Here is a 22,960-nt window from a genome sequence, read left to right as displayed (position 1 = left end):
AATCCACTCCAGCATTCTTGCCTGGAAGATTCCACGGACAGGGGAGCCTGGTGGGCTACAGTCCATGGGGTTGCAAAGAGTCAGACATGACTGAACAGGCACGCAGTAAAATCATCTCTAAAGCCATGCATGGTATATTCTCTTCCAGTAGATAAATACAAAGAGAGTGTCAGGGCTGCTCATGTTTAAAATGTTAAAACATTAAAAAATATACTATATATACATGTATGTACGACTGAGCGACTGAACTGATGTATATACATACCTTGTTAACATATTCCCAACAGAGTAATTAAGTGAATTCTCACTTTTTTTAAAATTTAACACAATGATCAGAGTATTTTACTTCTATTCTCAAAAGTTTTTATATAAATCCTTTTAGATAATGGGAAGCCTAGACTGGGAAGAATTCATTGGAGTAAATATCCTATGAATTTATGAGAATATTTTTTATAACCAATTCCTATAGGTCTGTATATATGTATTTAACTGTGTCACTTCATTACATAATGTGTAGCAATGGAAATTTTTATTAGAAAACACCGAAAGTTAGAAGCAAAGTAGACTTATAACAGACTTGAACAAAAAGCCAAAAAATTTGGAGTCCAAGATCTATACCACCTCCAAGGAGATGGTCACTATCAAGAGAAACAAGGTCTCTATATACTGGGAGGGGTGAGTGAAATAAACAAGGGCCTGAAAAGCACAGACACCCAGCTGCAGCTTACTTGAGGGCCGTTCTGTAGTGGTAGATGGCTTCCCTGTTCCGACCCTGGTCCTTCAGGAAATTGGCATAGTTGTAGTGAACCTTGGCATTGTGGGGCAGAGTCTGAACTCCAGACCTAAAAGTTAATAAATTAAAAAAAAAATGAGTAACAAAGAGTACTGCTTAGGAATGTTGCCAGTTGCTTTCATGTTTTAATCACAGATTTATGAACCTGCATTTGAAATGTTCATTGCATCCACCAAAGCCTCTTTCAAAACTTGTGGACCTTATGAGTTACTAAACATGCTTCTGTGGAAAACAGTGAAGGTTGTGCACAATTATGCACAAGCAAAATACACTAACTGCACGTGAAGCAGAGAAGCAGGAAGTAGTGAGAGATGATTCTTTGGGGGGACAATCATGCATGCTCAAGTTAACTCAGCTTTTTCCTTTTTCCTTACTTCTTTCACTTATAGCCTTCCTCTTTTTTTTAAAAAAATTGAGATTGTCTATAAAAATAAATCATTACAAGAAAGATGACTGTAGACTAGCCTCCCTACTAAGGTTTGTTGGAAATAAATATTTCTCATGTACTAAGCCAGGGCTAATTTTATTTAAAGGCAGGTGTAATTATTAATAAATATTCTACAAGTTGGAGGTAAGGAAAGGAGGTTTGGCTCAGAAAAGTTAAAAATTTCTTAAGTCATGAGTGTATTAGTCTGCTCAGACTGGCAAAACAAAATACCTGGGGAGCCCCAGAGGGTAACACTGAAGTTTTGAAGGTGATACAAGTCACTTGTAACTGCACAACAAATTCACCTTGCACAAGATCAGCCTGGTAGTAAGTACATAGAATGGGATTCTGACCCAAGGATTTGCTTCTAGAGTCTCTGTTCCCTCACCTGCAAGGAGGTGGTGGCAGGGAAGTGACAAAGGTAGATGGGTTTGGGAGCTATCTGGGAAGAAAACTCCAGAACTTATGTAGGTTAAATGTGGGAGGGCAACAGGCTAAGGGTGAGAGGAAGGAGACATGATGACAACCTAATTTCTGGGCAATAGTATTTCAAATGCAGTACCTCTTCTAGGTAAGAACACTAGGGAAATTCCATACAAAGTGTTAAAGCGGTTAGGGAAATACGTCAGGGTATTGTGACCTTTGTTGAGCTTTTGTTGAAATAGCCCCTATTTAATGTTATAAGCCAATAAAAATTGTTTTTAATTTTAAAATAAAGAAAAATGTGCAAAGGCAAACATAAATGAAAGAAAAAAAATTAACAGCCCCTTAGGACCAGCAAAGACTGTCCCACTTAAAATCCACTGGCTGGCTCCTTGAGGAACTCTTCAGAGGACAGAATGTACAGGGAGTGGGTGAAGCTAGAGACCAACCCAAGGGCAACATCCTGGGAAAGCAGCAGATTCCACCTTATGTGGAGCTGCTGAGGTGAGGTCAAATGCATGGCCCTAGGTACCTCTTCCTGGGCCTGCACATCCCGGTGACTTATTTCACTATTCTTTCCCTTCCCAGCAAAAGGCAGGAAGTTTAGTCTCTAGAGGGCTTCCCAGGTGGCGATAGTGGTAAAGAACCTGCTTGCCAATGCAGGAGATGTAAGATATTTGGGTTCAATCCCTGAGTCGGGAAGACCCCTGGAGAAGGGCATGGCAACCCCCTCCAGTATTCTTGCCTGGAGAATCCCATGAACAGAGGAGTCTGGTGGGCTACAGTCCATGGGGTTGCAAAGAGTTGGACACTGAAGAGTTGGACTTAGCACACACTCATGTTACTCCCTAGAGAACTGAATCAGAGAGCTCCTGCATTCAGAAACAACAGGTACAGCTGAGGGCCAGTAGAGATGTACCTTCAAAGTAGGTTAAATGACAATATGCATTCTGAACAGTGGATCCTCCTAACCCTGTGGTATCCATGCAAAGCTCTACACACTGGCAGCCAGGATTGGACTCTCAGGGAGGAGACTGGAGGAATCCTCTCACTGGAAAATGACTAACCCAAAACAAAAGATTTACAAATGCTACCATTTGGGTGCTCCAGTGAAACCATCAATCTCTTCAATCACCCCCACAGTACAGCTCACTAGCTAACAAACAAAGCTAGAATTTTAATGTAACATTTCAAATGGACATTACCCAAAGTATATTTAGTCATGGCAGGACCAAGGTCAGAGTGATAGTGATGGCTTCTTAAAAATTTAATTTTTATACAGGAAAATGTTTGATTTTTCTCTCCGAAACTACACAGTGCATGGTACAGGGAGATTTTAAAGATAACTTTGATTTCAGCATAGATATAACTGTAATATTTATTGGAATTGATCCTTCCTTCTATGCAATTAGCATAGCCGCTCTATTATGTTTCACCCAAGTTCGGTCTGTGAAAACACATCCTTGTGAAGATGAGGGCATTGTTCAGGGATGGCAGTAGGAAGTAGTAACACTCGTAGCAGGCGAGCTGGTGTGGGTGGAGGAACTGCAATCCTGTGACTCTGCTGCTTTTCCCGTTGCTATTTCCCATTGTTGTTTTTGACCTTTACATTCTCTACGTAATGTTTTCCTGCTTTGTTTTTCCAGTCTCTCATTTTACAATGAACAGTTTATGAAAAAAGAAAGATAAACTAGCCAAAGGCAAAACTTTCAGTGTCACTGAGTGGCCAGTTTGCCTCTCCTTCCCGGGCCAGCCTCCTCAGCCTGTGACTCGGACATTGTCATTCAGTCGTCCCAACTGTCTTAATAGAATGTGCAGCCTTACACAAATTTACTCCACAAGGAAATGTAGGATTCATGAGTTATGGTGCTGGATCTCAAACCCTATTCATGACTGCTGCTGCTGCTACTGTTTAGTTGCTAAGTCGTGTCTGACTCTTTGCGATCCCATGGACTGTAGCCTGCCACGCTTCTCTCTCCATGGGGTTTCCCAGGCAAGAATACTGGAGCAGATTGCCATTTCCTTCTCCAGGGATTGAACCCGCATCTCCTGCGTCTCTTGCATTGGCAAGCGAATTCTTTATCACTGAGTCACCGGGGAAGCCCTATTAATAACTACAACAAGGATTATGAATAAAAGCCTCCCTCTGAATGCAGGGTCTGTATTCATGCATTTTACATTTCTCCCTCACACCTCTCATTTGCAGAAGACTTGAAAAATACCAGAGATATCAAGACACTTCTCTCAGGTATCTCTCCAAGTTTGTAGAACGTTTGTTTTGTTGATATTACTGGAACAATAGGTCAGGAAAACCATCTCCAAATTCCTGATTAGAAAACAAACACTTTTTAAAAACAAGTAGTGTTCGGCCAGAGGTTAACAGGAAAGGAAAGTAAGAATTTGTGGTTCTCCTCGATTGTGACCCTATTTAACCTAAGGTTTCCAACACCACACTCAGGATGGCCAGTGCTTACACCGGCTCATTTTAAATCAAGCGCTGAGCTAAGCATCCACTTTCAAGGGCTATCTCCTTTCCTCCCTTCAACAATCCATCAGATGGGTAGTATACTGTACCTCCTATATTGTAGTTGAGGAAATTGAAGCTCAGAGAGATGAAGACTATTTTCTAAGGTTACAGACTGAGTAAATAGTTGAGCAGAGATTTCAACCAAGGCCAATATAAGGTCAGAATCATTCCTGAAGTTGGTCAATATTGGATAAACCTAAAAGGTACCACAAGATACTAGGTACATTAGAATGTCACTGTGACTATGTTTATATCATTGATAAATAAACTACGGCCTGATGGGCCACAGACACATCCATGGGTTTACCCTTCTACAAAAATGTCTTTGGCCTCTTTCCCAAGGTAACAGCAGAGTAGCTGCAAAAGAGACGAGAGGGCCCACGAAGCCTCAAATATTTATAGTCTGGCTTTTACAAAGGAATCTGCCAATCTCTGGTTTCTGTTCTCTGCCCTGAGAGATCTGCTTATCTTTCTGGCTCAGCAATTCCAGAGGAAGAAAAAGAAATGTGTTTTCTACAGAAAGGGAGGAAGATCTAGGCCATAAATTCTTAAGGGTGGTCCACAGATCATTTAAACAGTTCATGAATGGGATTCAGAGAGAACCCAAACTGGATGCAAAACAAAATATGCTATCTTTGTCATTCTAGGTATTTTGAAGATTTGGGGGATAGGAAGAAAATATTTAATCAAATTGCATTATTTTGGTACAATTTCCTGCAAACACACATAAGAGCCTGGGATATCACTCAGTTCAGCTGGATGTATGCAGTTTCTATCTCCTCAGATTAGATAGCAGAATAATTTCCTGTTCTAAGAGATTAAGAAAATGTACCTTGCAACTATGATACAAATATCTCTCACTCTGTCTCCATCTGTCTCTCTGTCTGTCTGTCTCTGTTTACATTGGGCGTAGATTAAGTTAGACAACATAAAGCAAAATATAGGTGTGGTGAAGTATATACATTCTTTGGCTTTTACATTAGATTTGGGTTCAAATCCTGGCTCTTCCTTTCACAGCTATCTGACTGGGACAAACTACTCTCTCTCTGAGCCCTTGGTGAGACACAAGGATTGGATTCTTATGCTTTTGTGTGAGAGGTTTTCAAGAATAGATGTACAAAGATGTGAGGCAGCTTTGCATTGGTATCTCCTAAAAATACATCATTCAGTGCCATCTTTTTTTGTGGGAGGAGGCCTTAGCTGGAAACACTGGAACTTGACTGAAATTTGGATTTTCTCTAACACAAAGGTCTGTCCTAATATATTCTGTAAGATTGCTCATAGTATTGCCAAGCAAAACCACTCCATATAGTTAGAGAGGTCTCGAGACCATATGACCTGGGATGGCCAATGAGTTTAGTTTGGAAGAGAGGAGAAAACAGAATCAGGACCTCTGTAAGGACATCAGCTTATTCAGAACTTTTTCTTACTCAGTGGGCCAGCTCTTGGTTTTGACCATTACAACTACTTTAGGTTTTCCTCATCCTACCATAGCGAGCTCAGGCCCACAAGAGAACAGTCCTTGAAGGCTTGGGTTGACTACAGTCACCTGCCTACACTTATACAGTGTCCTGCCCTTCCTCTTGTCTACCACCTGCTTTGTTGTTGTTTAGCTGCTAAGTTGTGTGCAGCTGTTTGCGACCCCATGGACTGTAGCCCGCCAGGCTCCTCTGTCCATGGGATTGCCCAGGCAGGAATACTGGAGTGGGCTGCCATTTCCTTCTTCAGGGAATCTTCCTGACCCCGGGATTGAACCCATATCTCCTGCATTGGCAGGCGGATTCTTACCAGTGAGCCACCAGGGAAGATCCTACCACCTGCTACATTATATTAAAATGTGTTCATGCGTCTGACTCCCATCCAGACTTTGGGCTCCTCTAGTCTCTCCCCCAACCCACTTCTCACTCATGTCCTAGAACACAATGCAGAGCAATAACCTTACATAGTGTTTATCATACTGCCCTGGGCATCTTTTAACACACTCTTTTATTCTTATAAATACACCAGAAGATGCAAGTGTGTACTAAGTCACTTCAGTCGTGTTTGACTCTTTGTGACCCTATGGATTATGCAGCCCACCAGGCTCCTCTGGTCCATGGGTTTCTCCAGGCAGGAATACTGGTATGGGTTGCCATGCCCTCCTCCAGGAGATCTTCTCTGGAGGGATCTTCTTAGAGATCTTCCCTAGGGATCAAACCACCCACCTCTCTTATGTCTCCTGCATTGGTAGATGGGTTCTTTACCACTAATGCCACCTGGGAAGCCCCTAACAGAAGACAGACACTATCATTATTCTAAATTTTAAAAAAATTATTAAAAAAATTTTTAATGAAATTTAGATGATTTACAATGTTGTGTTAGTTTTAGGTGTACAACAAAATGATTCAGGCCATTTCCTTCTCCAGAGGATCTTCCCAACCCAAGGATCAAACCCGCATCTCCTGTGTCTCCTGCATTGCAGGCTTCAGATTCTTTACCTGCTAAACCATTAGCAAAACCATATATATACATATATATATATGTATATATATGGTTCCTTCCTTATATATATATATATATATATATATATATATATACACACACACATATATATATAAAATTATGGTTTATCACAAGATATTGAATAAATATACTGAATAGTTCCTTATGCTATACAGTAGATCCTTGTTGGCTATCTGTTTCACATAAAGAAGTGTATATATGTTAATCCCAAATTCCTAAATTTTAAAATAAAGAAACTAAGGCATGAAGTGGTTGAGTAACTCACCCACGATCACATAGCTATTAAACAGTGGAACTTGAAGCAAAGCCAAAAAGCCTAATTCCAGACTCTACACCAACTACTAATCCTATCATGACTCAAAGATTCCTGGTAAATGTTCAACTAATTTGAACATTGCTCAGGAAAGATGAATATATACAAACATCTGGTCTTGAAGGAAAAAGAAAAAACTTAAAGTCTCAGATTCTTAAAAGTTTTCTCAGAATATAAATAAATTATAATAGGTAAAGTTTTCTAAAACCTATTGATAGCTTTGATTTGCATATTACACAAAACTCCATTTGATCAGCAAAGGACTCTCAGACACAAAGTTTCTTTATGTACATATGTGGAGTGTTTTAGTAATCAACTGCTCACTTCCTACATGCTCCCATCTAAAAAATCAGAAGCCTCTGCATGCAAGGTCAATGAGCGTTTTGCTCTTTTGTTTTCCCTTTTTAAAATTGCTGGCATCAGTTGTATAGGGATTGAACAGTAACTTGTTATCCTTGAGATAAACCACTGTCTGTCAGAATCCATCCCCAGAGTTGCTCCGATTAAGCAGTAAACATCATTATAAAATGCAATCACTCTTAGTAGCTATACTCAAGAAGGTTTAACATAGGGCAGAACCATTTAAACATTTTTCATAAAATCACTGACTACTAAAAGTGAGAGAAAAAATGCATTAAGTCAACAGAAACCAGGAGGAAGTTATATTCCTGAACTTCCATGCCCTTGTGTTTACAGAATGACCTCAGCACTGGGTAGTAAGAGGGAACAAGTTCACTGTCATCTGTAAGCACTGCACTGAAGTCAGGGGTACAACAGGAACAGAGCTGGCTCTGCAGCTTAAAAATGAAAAACAATTCATAGAAAAGGAAAAAAAAAAAAACAGAGCAACATGTCCCTACAGTACCCATGGAAATAATGATGGTGATAATGATAATGACAATGACAATAAATGACATGTAATAATAAATAAAGACATGCATGCCAAATTACATTTTTTTCTATTAAAAAAGTTAAATTGCCAAGTAGCAAAATCAGATATATTGTTTTAAGTGGACTTCCTGTAGAGAATTTGCTTTTGCTGTGTTATCTCAGAGGAAGCCAACTTCCCTCCCCTCACCCCCATGGAAGTTAGAGGAGAGTCTTTGACCAGTTCTGTCATCTCAGTGCCCTGATGGGGGACAAAGGGCAGGCACGTGACCTAAGTTCAGGCTCAGTTAGAAGACTTTATCTTCCTGGAACTGTGATGTGAAGAGAGAAAACAGGGGTAAGTTTGCTGCTTCTGCTGCTAAGTCGCTCCATTCATTCCTTTGCAAGTTTTCACATCCCCTCAAGACAGACTATTCAGACAACCAGTCTGCTATGCACCAGCTTCCTCACTTGCTCCCCAATTCTGTGTGCTCCCCTATGTTCCTCCTATATTTTCTCATTTTAAAAAGTAATCCCGACACTTCATTCCTTCATTTACCCTCCATTCACTCCTTTGCAAATATTCAGGTACCCTCAAGACAGACTATTCGAACAACCAGTCTGCTACACACTTTCAGTTGTTTGCCTCCAAAGAATAAGTGTAGGGTACCAGGTGATCAGGGAACCAAATAAAACCACATTGACTGAACTGGCCAACTGGGCCACAAGTGAGGATAGAAGCAGGAGGCAGGCAAAAACTAGGGACTCCTAGAGACTGGGAAATACTCATGGGAGGTCAGGTGTGGCTGAGCCAGGAGCCCAGGTGAAGATTGCCTGGGCTGTGGCATCAATGAGACAAATCAAGTGCAGAAACACAGCATGATGAGTGACCCAAAGGATGTTTATACTTTAGACATTTAGGACATTGTTATATTGGTGGCTCAGATGGTAAAGAATCTGCCTGCATTGCAGGAGACCTGGGTTTAGTCCCTGGGTTGGGAAGATCCCCTGGAAAAGGGAGTGGCTACCCACTCCATTATACTTGCCTGGAGAATCTCTTGAACAGAGGAGTCTGGCAGGCTACAGTCAATGGCAACAGTCAATGGTTGTAAAGAGGCAAACACGACTAAGTGACTAACACTTCACTATATTCTGAAACAGCTTCTACACCATATAAAATCCTACCAGGAGATGAGACACCATTTCCTGTTCACAATTAATGTTCAAAATAAAGCAACTGGATCACAGATCACGACTTAATGTCCTGAAACATTTTAAAGAAAATGTACTGCATTTCTCTTCCTTCTTGCTGTGCACTCACCTTTCCCATTCACTCAGCTGAACAATGGAATTAGACTTATTGCTTCATTTTGTTTATAGCTGATTTTACAGCCCAGCTTATCATTAAGACTTTCCATCTCAATTCACAGACCCCCCAAAGCTTCCCGTGATCCCTATTTTCATCAATTCACTTAGAATGAGCTCCCATAAAACTTAATATACTATTTAAAAAAACTGAAGTTAAAACCCAAAATAAAAGGACATCTTCCATTTATAACTTCACTGAAAAACACTTCTGGAGTAGTAAATATTACTAGATGTCACCTGATTCATTTGGAAACAAATACATAAGCAAATGGGAAGAGATTCACTTTTATCCCTCTAGTCATACCTGAATAGGGACTCTCTCGATAGCCAAATTTCATTCTGTTTCACGGTTTTCCAGGAGAAAAGCAGCAGTAGCAGCACCGTGGACACACTCAGGGTGGTGGCTCCACAACGATTGAGCCACGTGCACAGCTTGCTCAGTCCGTGCACGAAAAGAATGCAGTAGCCCATGCTAGAAAAGAAAGTGGAGAAGCAGGTGAGTCTGAGAGTGTGACGGAGGCCTCTGAGCATTCCATCCCATATAACTAACTTTCAAACAGAGCCTGTGCTATGATAGAAAAACAGACACAACCTCCCTGTCAGATACATTTCCACATCAATGCTCCAGTGGGCTCCACTAGCACATTTGCTAGTTCTCTGTCCAAGTGTGGAGAACCACAGGTTCATCTTGTAGGCTCCTGCTCCTAGATTTCATCAGCTCACACATCCAGAAAAGCCCATCCTGTATGCTCTTGGGTCTTGACTGGACCCTCTAAACTAATGTCCCTCGTGCTTCTAACATTGTATAAACCTTCTGGCACCATGTTTCAAATTTGGGCCTTGAGGCTTGAGAGAGACAGTCCCTGGAGGACTATCAGATCTTGAGAGGGATTCTGGTCACCAAGGAGCATTGGGTTTGGTCTCCAGAAACATGCCACCTAGTAAGTCCCCACTCTGGCAAAAGTCCTTAAGACTTTCCTTCCTGTGGGAAGGAAAATCCTCTCACAGGCCAACTCTAGAGCCTGGCAGCTTGGAGCTCATCATGGACAAGCTTCATTGATCTGATTCTCATGCTGACTGTGGCCTAGCTTTCCCAAGAGACAAGAAGAATCCTGGAGTGGGACTCTGGCACATTGCGGTCATATCTCTGAAAGCTTTGGCCTGGTGGATGGAACATGTTCCTTCCCATCATCTATGCACCCACAGAGAGGCTTCCTGCCTGCTGATTGGCCTCAGAAAAACACAAACATTTAGCTTGTACATTTCAGTCATTTTTTTCCTAAGATGACAATATAAATTATTACAGAATATTTTAACAATGAAGGGAGCTTGTATAAAGAAATCCTATATGTGTCAGACACTAATGCTATAAGAAACCTTAAATCAATACATCTCATTTACTTTGCTCAACTGTTTATTTGTTCTTTCACTAGTATATGACAGGCAGTATGCTGGGCACTAAAAATACAATTATAGGTAAAACACAGAATATATACCTCCCACTGTTACAGGCACCAAGAACATATCAGTGGACAACACAATCATTCCTCTCCTCCTAGAACTCATATGGAAGGAAAAAACAGCCAACAGGCAAGTAAAACACAGAGTGCTGCTGCTGCTGCTGCTGCTAAGTCGCTTCAGTCGTGTCCGACTCTGTGCGACCCCATAGACAGCAGCCCACCAGGCTCCCCTGTCCCTGGGATTCTCCAGGCAAGAACACTGGAATGGGTTGCCATTTCCTCCTCCAATGCATGAAAGTGAAAAGTGAAAGTGAAGTCACTCAGTCGTGTCCAACTCTTCGCGACCCCGTGGACTACAGCCTACCAGGCTCCTCCATCCATGGGATTTTTCCAGGCAAGAGTACTGGAGTGGGGTGCCATCGCCTTCTCCGAAAACACAGAGTACATCACACAGAATACAATACATTAAGCAGAGAAGAATCAAGTAGGAAAGAAAAGGCGGAGACCAGGCTGAGGTGGGGGAGATGAGCTGTACATAGGGTTAGGAAAGGCCTAACTGAAAAGGTGACATGTGGACCAGGTATTGAAATGCAGGAGGTGCACTCTGAAGGCACCCATGTCCCCAAGACCAGCTGTCTTTTCCCCCTGCCTTCATAAAGCAGCACCACGGAGGACCAATGTTTATCGAGCACATCTGATATGCCGAGCACATTCTTGGCAGAAAGTCAGCCCATCCTCACATCCCTGGGGTTCACTGTTAGCAGCGCTGAATTCCTGATACTGAAGAAGAGAGACAAAAACATTTGCTGAATTTGGTCATGTGGCTCATGCACAAAACACCAGAAATTCCGGATTCCAGAGTCCACACTCCATCTGCTGTCCTGACATTGGGGTTCTGCCTTGACTGGTGGATGCCTGTGTTCCTCACACCTTATCACACAGCTTCGCCTACTTCCTTCCCAAGCACTCCATTCACGAAATCTCAATGGTCGTTAACGGTTTCCTTGTAGGAAACAGAGCTGCCATCTGGCAGAGCAGTGGGGAAGTGAAACACTGGGATCCCAACAACTCCAGAGGAACGTGGCAGAATACAAGGATGACTAAGATAACAGCAGCCAAATGAACTATTTTATACGTTTGCACACTTGTTGAGTGTTTCCTACGCGTCAGTTCAGTTCAGTTCAATACGCGTCAGGTGCTGTGCTAAGAGCTTTATGTGGACCTGTCCACAACATCTGTAGGGCTTGGAACAAGGGTAGTACTGGCTTTAAATATATTATCTAATTAAAAAATTTAATCTTCAGTATCTTCGACTTCATAAATGAAGAAACTAAAGCTTTTGTTGTTGTTGTTCAGTTGCTAAGTTGTGTCTCTTTGCAACTCCATGGACTGCAGCACACCAGGCTTGCCTGTCCTTCACTATATTCCAGAGTTTGCTAAAACTTATGTCCAATGAGTTGATGATGCCATCCAACCATCTCGTCCTCTGTCATCCCCTTCTCCTCCTGCCCTCAATCTTTCCTAGCATCAGGGTCTTTCGCAATGAGTCGGCTCTTCACATCAGTTGGCCAAAGTATTGGAGCTTCAGCTTCAATATCAGTCCTTCCAATGAAAATTTAGGGTTGATTTCTTTTAGGATTGACCGGTTTGATCTCTTTGCTGTCCAAGGGACTCTAAAGAGTCTTAGAGAATTTAAATAACTTGCCCACAGCTCCAAAAGCTAGGAAGAGAGTCAGATCAGAAGTCCCATGGCCCTAATGTTCTGCTGTAATTCAGGAGTTGGCACACCTTTTCTGTAAGGGGCCAGAGAGTAAATATTTCAGGCCATATGGCCTCTGTCCTTCCTACTCAACTCTATCTTTGTAGCAGGAAAGCAGCCATTGACACTTATGTAAACGAATGAGCATGGCTGTGTTCCAACAAAATGTATTTATAAAAACAGGCGGTGGGCCAGATTCCACTCACAGGCCTGTCGTTGAGCCTTGCTACGGCCAACACGAAGGGGAACAGCGCTCCTTCCACTCAGCACAGGCCTTGGGATCAAGTAACACAGTCATTTTCTTTTCAGAAGTCCTTGTGTTGACATATGGTTTAAAGAAATGTTAAGCCATATAAAATAATCTCCATTTAGGTTTGCAAATTTCTCAGAGGATATCACATTCTTAAGAACTTGAACACAATATCAGAGATTAAGATGCTTCTCTATTATGACATTTCATCTTTCAACATCTGCTTTACTGCAGCTCTCAGCTGCAGGGGGTACGAATGCTCTCTTCATTGCTTGGGGCAGCAAAAGCCCTCATTTTGAAACTGGAAAAATCAAGCAAATGAGAAACTACATACTTTTTTGGCCTCCAGGGAAATGAAACCAAACTCCAGTTTGGTCTGGCTAACCTGTTGAAGGAAAATGTGGACTCTGACTAGAGATGGCCACAGAGAGCCCAAAAGAGTCAGTGCAAACCATTGACAGCTGACAACATCATAACCTGGAGAACCCAGAACCCAACTGGCTGTGGAATGGCTTAGCTCAGTACAGAGGCATTTTCAAAGCACGCTTGAGAAGCACCACAGCTGTCCCAGAGAAGAAAGCACAGAAATGCTCTCTCATTCACAGGCCACAGGTATCTCCAATTTTGAATGGATTTTATTGACAAGCTGCTCAGCATGCAGCACTTGTACTAACTAAAGAAATTTACATCTCTCCCTTAAAAGATGCAAATCCAAAGAGAGCTGAATAGGAAATCTGAATCAACAATGTCTTTCCTTTCAAATTAGAATAAAAAAATGTTTACACCTGTTGTTTGAGAACTTTGTGAGCAGTTAATCATCCTGCAAATAGTACAAATGTACTTTCAGGAACCTTAAGGGGAAGAAGTTCTTAAGTGATAAAAGTAACAACATTTTCCCTTCCCATTTACATCAACCTGGAGAGATGACAATTTTCTATGACTGGGCCAAGGATTTAATGAAATTTGCTTTAGTTTCACTTTCTGTTTAATTATAGGCAGCAAAGAGAATCTTTCAGTTGTTAAGGTAGAACTGAAATTCTACCTTTTAATTTAACAAGCTCAAATTACCCACTGAATGTACCTATAAGTAGCATTAATGATACAAGACAGACACATTCTATTTTATTACTCTAAAAAATTCCCAACTTTAGACTGTTTAAGTGAAACACATCCCTGATTAACTTCACATTGATCTGTTGAATCCCCATCTGGAAATTTATCTGACCTTAAGATCTTATTCCAGTCTCATGAATGCTGACCCCAAATGGTTAAACAATAAAGCCCTGGAACCTTGAACCCAAAACAAGTGTTTGATGCTCTAGCAAAGGAAACAACAGGAGTCAATGGCGGCTCCTCAGCTCAGATTGAACCCAGAAGCTGGCAGTTCCATGAGCCCAGACTCATCAGTGTCCCAATTTATTGCCATTTCATTTATTATCTCAAACACTTGATGGATGGGGAAATATCCCCAAAGATAGAATGTATCTGGATGTGAAAGTTTATTCATAGTCTAGAGAAAGACTAGACTTGTGTATTTCCTTAGCTCCACATCCCAGGGGTGCTAGTCTAGGTTTATTAATGTTCTTAATTAATAAGAGAAGCTTCTTAATGTTTATTCTGTCACCTCCACTGGCTTTGTTCATAGTAATGTCTCCTAAGGCCCACTTGACTTCACACTCCAGAATGTCTGGCTCTAAATGAGTGACCACACCATTGCAGTTATCTGGGTCATTAAGACCTTTCCTATATAATTCTGTGTATTCTTGCCACCTCTTCTTAATCTCTCTGCTTCTTAGGTCCTTACTGTTTCTGTCCTTAACCATGCCCATCCTTGCATGAAATGTTCTCTTGATATCTTCAGTTTTCTTGACAAACACATCCACAATTGAGTGGTGTTTCTGCTTTGGCCCAGCTGCTTCATTCTTTTTTTTTTTTTTTTAATTTTATTTTTAAACTTTACAATATTGTATTGGTTTTGCCAAATATCAAAATGAATCCACCACAGGTATACATGTGTTCCCCATCCTGAACCCTCCTCCCTCCTCCCTCCCCATACCATCCCTCTGGGTCGTCCCAGTGCACCAGCCCCAAGCATCTAGTATCGTGCATTGAACCTGGACTGGTGACTCATTTCATACATGATAGTATACATGTTTCAATGCCATTCTCCCAAATCTTCCCACCCTCTTCCTCTCCCACAGAGTCCATAAGATTGTTCTATACATCAGTGTCTCTTTTGCTGTCTCGTATACAGGGTTATTGTTACCATCTTTCTAAATTCCATATATATGTGTTAGTATACTATATTGGTGTTTTTCTTTCTGGCTTACTTCACTCTGTATAATAGGCTCCAGTTTCATCCATCTCATTAGAACTGATTCAAATGAATTCTTTTTAATGGCTGAGTAATACTCCATTGTGTATATGTACCGTGGCTTTCTTACTCATTCATCTGCTGATGGACATCTAGGTTGCTTCCATGTCCTGGCTATTATAAACAGTGCTGCGATGAACATTGGGGTACACGTGTCTCTTTCCCTTCTGGTTTCCGTAGTGTGTATGACTACTAGAACTAATCAATGATTATAGTAAAGTTGCAGGATATAAAATCAACACACAGAAATCCCTTGCATTCCTATACACTAATAATGAGAAAACAGAAAGAGAAATTAAGGAAACAATTCCATTCACCATTGCAACGGAAAGAATAAAATACTTAGGAATATATCTACCTAAAAAAACTAAAGACCTATATATAGAAAACTATAAAACACTGGTGAAATCAAAGAGGACACTAATAGATGGAGAAATATACCATGCTCATGGATTGGAAGAATCAATATAGTGAAAATGAGTATACTACCCAAAGCAATTTATAGATTCAATGCAATCCCTATCAAGCTACCAACGGTATTCTTCACAGAGCTAGAACAAATAATTTCCCAATTTGTATGGAAATACAAAAAACCTCGAATAGCCAAAGCTATCTTGAGAAAGAAGAATGGATCTGGAGGAATCAACCTACCTGACTTCAGGCTCTACTGCTTTATTCTTTCTGGAGGTATTAATAATTCCCCTCTGCTTTTCCCCAGTAGCATATTGGACACCTTCTGACCTGGGGGCAGAGTCTCATCTTCAGTGTCACATCTTTTTCCCTTTTCATTGGGTTCTCGTGGCACAAATATTGGAGTGGATTGCCATTTCCCTCTGCAGTGGACCACGTTTTGTAAGAACTCTGCACTCTGATCCATTTGTCTTGGGTGGGCCTGCACAGCATGGCTCATAGCTCTGCTGAGTTACGCATGCCCCTTTGCCATGACAAGTCTTTGATCCATGAAGCGAAGTTGTTTGTACTACAATTACCTTGAAAGGCTGTTGCATGGAGTAAATGAAATAACACATGGATGTGTTCTCTGAACTGAATACAGGTATCAGTGATCTCAAGGACAATGTCTATCTGTTCATGTGTGTATTTAGTACACTATTACATCAATTAGGGTTAATAGCAAGGAAAGATAAGAAAGCCTTCCTCAGTGATTGGTGCAAAGAAATAGAGGAAAATAATAGAATGGGAAAGATTAGAGATCTCTTCAAGAAAATTAGAGATAACAAGGGAACATTTCATGCAAAGATGGGCTCAATAAAAGACAGAAATGGTATGGACCTAACAGAAGCAGAAGATATTAAGAAGAGATGGCAAGAATACACAGAAGAACTGTACAAAAAAGATCTTCATGACCCAGATAATCATGATGGTGTGATCACTGACCTAGAGCCAGACATCCTGGAATGTAAAGTCAAGTGGGCCTTAGAAAGCATCACTACGATCAAAGCTAGTGGAGGTAATGGAATTCCAGTTGAGTTATTCCAAATCCTGAAAGATGATGCTGTGAAAGTGCTGCACTCAATATGCCAGCAAATTTGGAAAACTCAGCAGTGGCCACAGGACTGGAAAAGGTCAGTTTTCATTCCAATCCCAAAGAAAGGCAATGCCAAAGAATGCTCAAACTACTGCACAATTGCACTCATCGCACACGCTAGTAAAGTAATGTTCAAAATTCTCCAAGCCAGGCTTCAGCAATATGTGAAGCGTAAACTTCCAGATGTTCAAGCTGGTTTTAGAAAAGGCAGAGGAACCAGAGATCAAATTGCCAACATCTGCTGGATCATGGAAAAAGCAAGAGAGTTCCAGAAAAGCATCTATTTCTGCTTTATTGACTATGCCAAAGCCTTTGACTGTGTGGATCACAATAAACCATGGAAAATTCTGAAAGAAATGGGAATACCAGAACACCTGATCTGCCTCTTGAGAAACCTGTGTGCAGGTCAGGAAGCAACAGTTAGAACTGGACATGGAACAACAGACTGGTTCCAAATAGGAAAAGGAGTTCGTCAAGGCTGTATATTGTCACCCTGTTTATTTAACTTATACGCAGAGTACATCATGAGAAACGCTGGACTGGAAGAAACACAAACTGGAATCAAGATTGCCAGGAGAAATATCAATAACCTCAGATATGCAGATGACACCACCCTTATGGCAGAAAGTGAAGAGGAACTCAAAAGCCTCTTGATGAAAGTGAAAGTGGAGAGTGAAAAAGTTGGCTTAAAGCTCAACATTCAGAAAACGAAGATCATGGCATCCGGTCCCACCACTTCATGGGAAATAGATGGGGAAACAGTGGAAACAGTGTCAGACTTTATTTTTCTGGGCTCCAAAATCACTACAGATGGTGACTGCAGCCATGAAATTAAAAGACGCTTACTCCTTGGAAGGAAAGTTATGACCAACCTAGATAGCATATTCAAAAGCAGAGACATTACTTTGCTAACAAAGGTTCGTCTAGTCAAGGCTATGGTTTTTCCTGTGGTCATGTATGGATGTGAGAGTTGGACTGTGAAGAAGGCTGAGTGCTAAAGAATTGATGCTTTTAACTGTGGTGTTGGAGAAGACTCTTGAGAGTCCCTTGGACTGCAAGGAGATCCAACCAGTCCATTCTGAAGGAGATCAGCCCTGGGATTTCTTTGGAGGGAATGATGCTAAAGCTGAAACTCCAGTACTTTGGCCACCTCATGCGAAGAGTTGAATCATTGGAAAAGACTCTGATGCTGGGAGGGATTGGGGGCAGGAGGAGAAGGGGACGACAGAGGATGGGATGGCTGGATGGCATCACTGACTGGATGGACGTGAGTCTGGGTGAACTCCGGGAGGTGGTGATGGACAGGGAGGCCTGGCGTGCTGCGATTCATGGGGTCGCAAAGAGTCGGACATGACTGAGAGACTGATCTGATCTGATCTGATTGTTTTATTCCTTTTTTCAGGCTAATTACTGGGCAGATAACAGGAGCTGCTTCATAATTATGATTGAACACTGTGGTTGAAGGCATCAGAAACTAAAACTGTGTACAAGCCCCTGTGTCCTTGTCTTTTGAAGTAAAATGTTGACTCAAGTTAATGACTGGGAAATAGGAAGATATAGAAACAAAGAAGAGGTCTTGGGGAAGGGAACTGGTAAAAATTTAGACTATGATTCTGCCACACAGCAGAATCACCCAACTCCCAGTTCCCTAAAATATATAGATAAAGGTCTGAAACACATTCTTGTTTTTACTGGAAGCAGACCCCGTCCAGATGAAAACTGCTGACCACCAGAACACAGACCCTACACTGGTTGAAACCAGAAGACTGATGATGCTTGAATGAAAGCCAATTCAAGAATTGTCCAGGAGCTGATCACGCTCTGCTCCTTAAACACTGTTAAACTCTTCACTACCCCTTCCAGGGTGGTTCACACAGCCTCGAGGGCATTAGCCTACTGTCGTCCCCTTTGCCTGGCAAAGCAATAAAAGCTGCTCTTTTCTACTTCACCCAAAACTCTGTCTCTGTGTTTCTGTTCAGCATCAGTGAAGAGAGGCCAAGTTTTGACAACAAAGCTAACATGGAAACAAAAGTGAACTTAAAAATGCATCAGTTCAAAGTGGAACCCAAAGATGACTATCACCAGGGGAACTGTCCATACTCAAGGTGTCGTGTTTCCCTTTGCAGGCGCCTTCACCTGGCTTATTTCCGTCTCAGCTGGTTCAAGTGGCCACATCCAAATTTTCCATCTGAGCTGAAAGGCCTTTTGGTCAAAGCCAAACACCTCAAAAGTAAATGAATCTACATCTAAGACATCCTTCTCAACCCTCCTACAGCATACTCAGCATTAGGACCTGAATTCTGCCGCTAATTCTTCCACAAACTACCAAATTCTAGAGTCGAGCATCTTCACTTTTGAAGCAAAAGCATAATGGACAGACAACTCACTGCTGCTGCTGCTAAACTGCTTCAGTCGTGTCCGACTCTGTGCGACCCCATAGACGGCAGCCCACCAGGCTCCCCCGTCCCTGAGATTCTCTAGGCAAGAACACTGGGGTGGGTTGCCATTTCCTTCTCCAATGCATGAAAATGAAAAGTGAAAGTGAAGTCGCTCAGTCGTGTCTGACTCCATATACAGCAGCCCACCAGGCCCCTCCGTCCATGGGATTTTCCAGGCAAGAGTACTGGAGTGGGGTGCTTCTCTGATAACTCACTAGCTGGTGCTATACCCTTGTTTCTTCCCCATACTAACATCACCCTGACTGCATAGGCTGTGTCACGTGCCAGTGTATGCATGCTGAGTCGCTCAGTCAAGTCCGACTCTTTGTGACCCTGTGGTCTGTAACACACCAGGCTCCTCTGTCCATAGGATTTCCCAGGCAAGAATACTAGCGTGATTGCCATTTTCTTCTCCATGGGATCTTCTCGACCAAGGGATGGAATCTCCATCTCCTGCATTGGCAGGTAGACCCTACCTCTGAGCATCCAATGTTGTTTAATTTTACACAATACTCTCTAATGAAGCATGTATTTTTCTGGGTATTATGAGAAAACACAGATGTACAAAATGGTGGTCCCACCTCTGACAACTGGGGTTTCTAAATGAGTGGGGAGGATATTTTAAAATAACTAAAATGTATAGAAGAAGTCCCTGGTTTGAGATGTATTTCCCAGCACAGAATCCAGGCACCAAGGAAAGAAAGAGATTCACTAATAAAGACGAAGGAGTCTTAACGGAGGGGAGGTTGAAATAGCCATACTTAAGCCCACTTATATCCTCCAGGCAAACCGTGCAGGATGCTGGGTGTGTGACACCTACTCATTACTCTTGCTTCCACTCCCAGAGGCACATTCCATAACCTCCTTCAGTATTATGTTTCAGAACGCTAGCCTGCTAAGCTAGGGTTGCTCACTTTTTTAAAAATTTGAGATACGAGTGATGTACTAGAGTCAGGTATACAGCATCATGATCTGATATTTCTATATATTATAAAATGATCACCACAATAAGTCTAATTAACATCCATCAGCTTACATATTTACACATTTTTTTTCTTGTGATAAGAACTTTTAAGATCTATTTTCTCAGCAATTTTCAGTTATACAACACAGTATTATTAACGACACATTACATGCCCAGGGCTTCTTTAACTTATAACTGGAAGTTCGTGCCTTTTGCCCACCTTCACCTATTTTGCCCACCCCTCACACCCTGTCTCCGGCAACCACCAATCTGTTCTCTGTGTCTGTGAGCTCAGTTTTTTTGTTTCTAATGGAGTATAACTACTTTCCACTGTTGTGTTAGTTTCTGCTGTACTATGAAGTGAATCAGCTATGCATAGGCATTATATCCCCTCCCTCTTGGACCTCCCTCCTGTCACCCACCTCCCCCAGCACATCTAGGTTGTAGAGCACTGAGTAGTGCTCCCTGTGCTCTACAGCAGCGCTGAGTAGTGCTCCCTGTGCTCTACAGCAGCTCCCCACCAGCTATCTTACACGTGGTCGTGTATATACGTGAATCTCAACCTCCCAATTCATCCCACCTTCCCTTTCTCTCTCTGTGTCCACCTGTGTGTTTTCTACATCTGAGTTTCTATTTCTGCCCTGGAAATGGATTCATCTGTACCATTTGTTTAGATTCAACATATTAATTTTTTTATTTTTAGGGTTGTTTACTTTTGAGCACATGAGATTAGAAAAGAGACAAAGAGTTTTGTAGAGCGAAGGAAGAGGAAGAAAAGCACTGGGGAAGGAGAGGCCTGTACTACGTTGTAATGATTTCCTTCCACTTTGGTTCCCCCAGTCTTCTCATTTGTACAGGACAGACTGAAATAATGGCTTGCAGTTACCTAGCATAGCTTACAACATTTTGCACATGTATTATTCCATTCAGTCTCATCTGAATTCAGATTCTACTATCCAAATTTTACTTTCAAATCATGGTTTCCAAGACATTTACTGCTCTCCATTTAAAACTCAGAAATAAACATTTATCTTTTATAACTAACAAAGTAACAAAGTTCTATAATATTAAGGCTTTGATTCCAGCCTAGCAAATAACTGTTCAAGTTTATCCTCCCTTTGTGCCAATAGCCAAGGACAATTAATTGAACACAACGGAACTGACTAGCTGATCCTCAGCCCATGAGCACACTGACCTCCTCTCAGCTCACTCACTTCTCACTGCTGCTCTGTTCTATGTGATCTACAGTCTCTAGATTTGTAACACAGTTGTTTGAGTTCCTTTGCAAAGTCCTGCTGCTTCCTTTCTGGTCATGACAGTCACCTAGCCCACTCACTCTCATGATGACTTGATGACTGACCACTAGTCTGGTGCAGCCCAGGACCCTCCCTACTTGGGCCCTGCTCTGGAGAGTAACCATCACAAGACAAGATCCAGCTTCTAGATCTCATCTCTCTTCTTAGTTGATGTCTCAAGAGGCTGATGGAATAGTCCATGCTGGCACAGCAAGAGCAGAGAAACAAACACTGGAGTCAAATCTTCCCATCCCTACCCTGTGGTATTCTGAAGACCAATGTTAATTGACTTTTGAAACCCCAATATAGGGCGGCAGAGGGACTCAACGTGTTGGACTCAGTACCAGTCACCTTGTGAGCAATCTGACCTGTGCTTTGAGCCTGGATTTAGATATTAGGCTTCAGTACAATTCCTGAGTCTCTTCTTATGACTTGATATGGATATGCACACATCTGACCTGTTCTCATGGCTGCAACTTCTCTTGATAAGCTGCCTGCACTATCACGGCTTGAACGGGAGCATCTGCCATTGCCCCTTCTTGTCCCACTCCAGTGATTAGGGTCCTATTTCCTCCTGGCAGGTACTCTTTATTGCTGCTAAGCAAGGACGCCCCATCAGTTCATGAGGAGGCCCCACACCAGGGCTGCCTGGACCAACTCCCAATGCCCTCTGCTGGACCCTGCAGAGGGCCTATCCACATGGCAGGTGGACTTCCTCCTCTTCGCGTCTCACCCTCAGGGGACATGTCTCCCTTTCCCTACTTGGGCATCATGCTTAAACTAAGCAGACACAAGTGGTCCCATTCCAGTACAGGACAAACTTGTGTTTCAAACCTTAAGAGGAAAAATTCAGGCTTTACCCAAGGTTATTCCAAGTCACAAAGAGTGGAACTTTGGAGCTGAAAGGGACCTTCAAGACCATGTGGCATCCTGATAACTGGACTTTAGATTTCCCAAACTGCAAAATGTCCAAGAAGGAGGAGCTGAGTTGGGGAGAAGAAATTAAGGGAGGGTTGTGCTCTCAATCCCCAGTGTGGCCACAGACAGGGACAACCGTGGCAGGAAGATATAAGCAACATTTGCAGACCACCGGGCAAGGCCAACACTCAGATTTTACAGACAGGAAAGTAATCCCCAGGATGGCCAGGCAGCATGTTGATTCCCAAGTCAGTCTTCCTTCCACTGGATGTGCTAACGTAAGATTTTATTGATAGCAAATTATTTTTCTGTTGATTTGAGTATTTGGCAAAATTTTGATTCACTCTCAATCATCACTCTCTTCCAGCAACTCTGAAGGAACATACGCATAGAGGGCTTATCAGTAGGGGTCCCCAGCGTCAGATAACAGGACTAATGTTCCTTTAGAAGTAACATGTCTCATTTTGCATCCTGAGAAATAAATAACCTGTGTAAGATTACAAATTCCATTTAAGTATTAGTAGGTGTGATTTGAAGGTATTTGTCAGAACTGAAAATGGAAATGAGTCACCTTTTTTCCATTTTCCATGTCTGATGTGTCCATTAGCTGAAGAACTATACAACTCAAATAGTATCTCTTTTCCCCTCAAACACATGTTATCTGTTTAACTTCTCCTTCCATGGTCCCAGTTTTTCTTGATCAGTTCTATCTACATTCTTGTTTCTGCCTTCACTT

General features: G+C 41.9%; 1 protein-coding gene across 8 annotated transcripts in view; it reads right to left on the bottom strand.

The window, feature by feature from the left end:
• The window catches only part of TMTC1 (transmembrane O-mannosyltransferase targeting cadherins 1), a 315,289-nt gene that overhangs the window by 81,504 nt on the left and 210,825 nt on the right, over positions 1-22,960 (bottom strand). For 4 of the 8 annotated variants that reach the window (XR_015164144.1, XR_015164145.1, XM_086401544.1 and 1 more), the window contains 2 exons: positions 9,525-9,692; positions 729-842 (listed from right to left, as the gene is read on the bottom strand). Coding sequence is in view for 6 of the 8 variants with exons in the window: in XM_086401544.1 (XP_086257670.1) it covers positions 729-842; positions 9,525-9,692 (282 nt within the window). In the remaining 2 variants the exon portion in view is untranslated. The remainder of the gene's footprint in view (positions 1-728; positions 843-9,524; positions 9,693-22,960) is intronic. The other 4 variants (XM_086401542.1, XM_086401543.1, XM_086401545.1 and 1 more) reach the window with 1 other exon arrangement.

This window comes from Bos grunniens, chromosome 5 (assembly GCF_055505025.1).
Source record: "Bos grunniens cultivar Pamir isolate PY7600 chromosome 5, Bosgru_T2T1.0, whole genome shotgun sequence".
Taxonomy (NCBI): domain Eukaryota; kingdom Metazoa; phylum Chordata; class Mammalia; order Artiodactyla; family Bovidae; genus Bos; species Bos grunniens.
The sequence above is the reverse complement of the archived record's forward strand: the minus strand, read 5'-3'. Positions and strand labels throughout refer to the sequence as shown.